The following is a 4,332-nucleotide window of genomic DNA, read 5'->3' on the forward strand; positions in this document are numbered from 1 at the left end:
TTTATTACCAAATCAATAGTAACGTAAAAATGGGGAGAAGCAAAACAATTTCAGTTTTTGAAGTTTAAATAATATGGGCCGAATTGAATTGTGTGTATACGGGCCGAATTGAATTATGTGTCGTAAATAAATTGACGGAAATTGTAAATAAGGAATGATTTCAATGTCATTTGCAAATTCTTAGATTGGTTAATGCATTTTCTGATTTACTCAATATTCCTTCAATTTCTACTACTATATATCACTTTTACACCGCTAATGAATAGTTCAAATCAACACCATTTAATTATTATTTTGATTAAGTTTTGGTCAATGCATTTACAGAATTTGCATTCAATTTGATTTAAAACGCACAGGTGAAAATTATTACGTTTTTATTGTTTTTGCATCAGAAGCTTGGAAACAAATTAAGAGTCATTAAACCATTAAATGAAAAACCCCATTCATTGATTAATGGGCTAAAAACTGAAATACGTAATTGGGCTTTTACAATTGAGGTCCAAAATAATTAGGAGGTGACATTTGTCACGTAAAGAGGGGGGTGGTAGAGAGTGGGTCTTGGAGTGTCATGTCATGGAGGTGGGGCTCATAGCCTTCCTCTTTTCTAAAGTATATAGATAAGATTCCTCATGGGCAATTGAGTCTCAAACTTGATTTTGTATCAAATCCTCTACCTTGTTGTTGCTGTTCTTCCCAGGCACAAAGTCAAGTTTGTATAGTACAAACACCATTACAATTGAAGACAAGAAAGGTAGCACAGGCCCAAAGATCCAAAGTGTCAAGGAAAGTGCGGAATAGAAAAGCCTGTTCCCTACCACGTTCAAAATTGTTGCCTTTCTCATATGCTCAGTCAAATACTCTGGTGTTACCATGGACTTGACATCTTGTGGAGTGCAAATGAGGATATTCACTTGATTCACAAACCCTGCAGCTAGAGTGTGACAGAAAAATGAGCATGATAATATGGTGAGGATGATGGCGTATTTCAGTGTCACCACAACTTCACCATTTGCTCCATAAACTGAGTCGTCGATTGACTTTTTAACACTGTAACTGCTGCTGATGACTGCTCCTAGGCCAGCACAGAGGAGAATGGATGTTGTGGCCATAAGGGTTGTCCCCATTATTATGTTTCGAAGAGAATGGACTGCTACAATGTGCTTCTTGTCAATGTCCTGCAATTACAGTTCTTCTTTGGTTAGCTAGTAATAACAATATACTGGAATTAGTGAACCTTAGTCTTTAATGAAGATTTGTCTCTTAGAATTTGGGTTAAGTCTTTCTCTATTTGTGGGACAGAATCATAAATATATATCTAGGGGGAACTCGTCTGCCCTGAAAGCTAGCTCATTGCTGATGAGTGTTTTGGGCTTATAGATCAATTTATTGGGGTACTCATAAATATATAGGTCTCTACATAAGCATTTCAAATTTCAAGTTTCAAACGTCCAATTGTGCCTGTGAGAGGAGTGTAAATGTCACAAATTAATCTTGCTCCTTGGGAAAAATTTAACCTACACAAGTAAAAACTTGTGCAAGGTTACACCACCTCCGTTTTACTTGCTACTGCAGGTTTTATTCTATTTTCATTATTTTCAAAAATTAAAATATTTAATATATAAAATAATGATTAGTTAATATATAACATAAAGATTAGTAATTCATTTAAGATTAAACCATCCTAATTTCCGGCCCTAATCTCTCACTCTCCTCTCTCCCCTTCATCTCCTCTCTCTCCACCTAACACCACCACTGGATCATGTACAAGTCCAGAAACAACATAGCCAGAATCATCACTTCATCTTCTTCTTTTTATCATCATCAACAAGGTAACTACCCCTTTTCAGTGAAAATCCAGAAATTGAAATATTGATTTTCCCAAATATGCTGCCTCTTTACCCAAATAGAACAATTCACAGATGATACTTTGTCTCTCTCAGCTGCGAGCTTGAGTTTAGACAGCACATGTTTCTTCTTAGAACCCTGGCATAGAACCCAGTCATCTACAATTTTCTTAATCATACAGCCACAAACACATGCATCAACCATCATTTTTTTTTTGAGAAACAAACAATATATATTGATAGAAAACCAAAATGCAATTAAAAAGAGGTCCAACAACATATACAACAAGGAAATAAAAAGAAAAAGGGGGAAAGCAAACCCCATTAACGAAGCTAAAAAATAAACAGCCCCATTAACGAAAGGAAAACACATCAGCTACCCAGGGAAGACAGAGAGAGGCAACTCTTCAGCAAAATTGTTGAAATCTTGAATCCTCTTCCTCCAGTTCAGAATATTCCCACCATTTCTTGTATGATCTGATCTGAAGAATAAATCTGGGTCTACCTCCATCAGATCTTGAACTGGTTTGTTGAGTGGATGAAGAACAAACCAGATTTAAAAGGGGGGGGAACCCAGATCGTTCACCACCACCAGCAGATCTGAAACACAGTGATTGAGGAATAAATCTGGGTAAACATGGCCTCCATCACCAAATCGTTCGCCACCACCAGCGAAATTGAAACCTGTCTAGTTAACCCTCACCATATACCCAGATCTTCTAGAAAAACACAAATAATCACAAACCTACCCACCGTAAGCGACCCACCCACGACGAACCGCGCATAATCGAACGAACGACAGTCACGAACAACCAGCAACCTTCGCGTCGTAGATCGAAAAAGAAGAGATGGAGGATGAAGGGGTTCAGCAGATCGGGAATGGGAACGAACCCTAAGCTTTGGAGTTGAAGATGAAGAAAGTCATGAATCGGTTTGGGGATAACGAATTTGGGAGCGGTGAATTGGGTGATAATTAATTAATTTTTCCTATAACTATAATCATTCACTAACTATTTCCCTAATTATATTATAATTTATTAAATATTTTATTTTTCAAAAATAAGAATTACCTGCTAAACTTCCTATTGCAGGTCAAAAAGCACTTGTGTAACCTTACACAAGCTGTTATTTATGTATGCTAAATTCCTCCCCGCACTTTTCTGCCTCTGTTTTTTCCTGATAGCTGGACCTGTACATTTGCAGGGCTTTTTGAAGTTGATGATTTTCGGCCTCAACTAGTAGGTTGTTAAGTTAGCTTGGGGCACTGTGTGTTTTTCTTAATAGTTTGCTCCCCTCTGTTTCAGGGCTGTTTGTTTTCTATTCTGTTTCTCCTTTTTTCATGTTTGTACGGTAGGTTGGAGTAACTTTTGTACTCCTATTTATTCAATTCATTAGCTTATACAAAAAAAGTTAGAAAAATTTCTCACCCTGTATTCTTACAGAGTTAGATTCAAGTTAAATTTTAATTTCGTTAATTATGGTAGTATATGTCAATGAATGATAGCTCAAGTGGTAAAAACTAGAGATATAAGGGCTGAGTGGGATGAAGGGTGAAGGGTGAAGGGTTCGAACCCTGAGGAGAACTAATTTACTAACATTACTAACAACTAACATTTGCCTATAAAAAACAATTATACTAGTATATGTTTTGTTTGGCCTTGATGTAAATGCTAACGTGTTTTCACATAGTTTAAAGTATCAATAGAGAAGTTAGAATTTGTCACATTAAACTTAACGTAAATCAGAGAAATATGATCGATTTTACCGTGTTGAGTTCAACGTGTATCCACTTAAAATTAAACTGTTTAACAATATTTATTTCAGCATTCATGCAAGCAATCCAATTAAGTAGATGTAGTGGTACTTTTTAAATTGGTAAAATGCCATCAGATCAGTAATTGAGTCGTTGATAACTTGATATATGTGTGTATGAATATTACCTTCATCATGGCACCAACCCAAAATCGGCGACCATCAGCATCTCGTCCCATGATTGTGGTGAAAGGCTGTGTCCGACACTTGTGACATAACAAGACATGATATGCAAGGATGATGACTAACCCCAATGGCACAAGCATCATGTCCATGTAATATTTTTTCCATTCCATTTTCTAAAAAACTTTTCCTTCCGGGACTAGCTAGCTTCTCTTTGGGGAAATTCCCTCTTATTTCCACCTGAGTTGAATAATGCACACAACTTTCTGTAGTTTGTGTGTGAGTATATATATCGAGATAGCTTGGAAGATATCCTAATGACTATTGACATATATTCTTACAATCTTATCATTTATGCAATCATCTATTCACCAAATAAAGACAACGTAAAAGAAATCGTGAAAATTAGAATTTATTTTTTTGGTTTCCCAATTAGAATTAAGTAGTACAAAATGGAAAAAAGGAAAAGAAAATGAAAGTCACAGCAGCAACGTGAAAGCACTGTGATTAGGGGAATAATTAATTGATTAAAGGAATATGAACAGTTGAGATG

The 4,332-nt window shown here is 36.1% G+C and overlaps 1 protein-coding gene across 1 annotated transcript; it reads right to left on the reverse strand.

Annotated features, from left to right (window-relative positions):
• Window positions 1-394: 394 nt before the first annotated feature.
• LOC130738522 (uncharacterized) lies at window positions 395-3,952 on the reverse strand. The gene is made up of 2 exons (XM_057590511.1): window positions 3,785-3,952; window positions 395-1,175 (listed from the first exon to the last, which is right to left on the reverse strand). Exons 1-2 carry the CDS (start codon window positions 3,950-3,952, stop codon window positions 645-647), a joined length of 699 nt encoding a protein of 232 aa, XP_057446494.1. The 3' UTR covers window positions 395-644.
• Between the last annotated feature and the right edge of the window lie 380 nt (window positions 3,953-4,332).

The sequence above is a fragment of the Lotus japonicus genome, chromosome 2 (assembly GCF_012489685.1).
Source record: "Lotus japonicus ecotype B-129 chromosome 2, LjGifu_v1.2".
In the NCBI taxonomy this organism is placed as follows: domain Eukaryota; kingdom Viridiplantae; phylum Streptophyta; class Magnoliopsida; order Fabales; family Fabaceae; genus Lotus; species Lotus japonicus.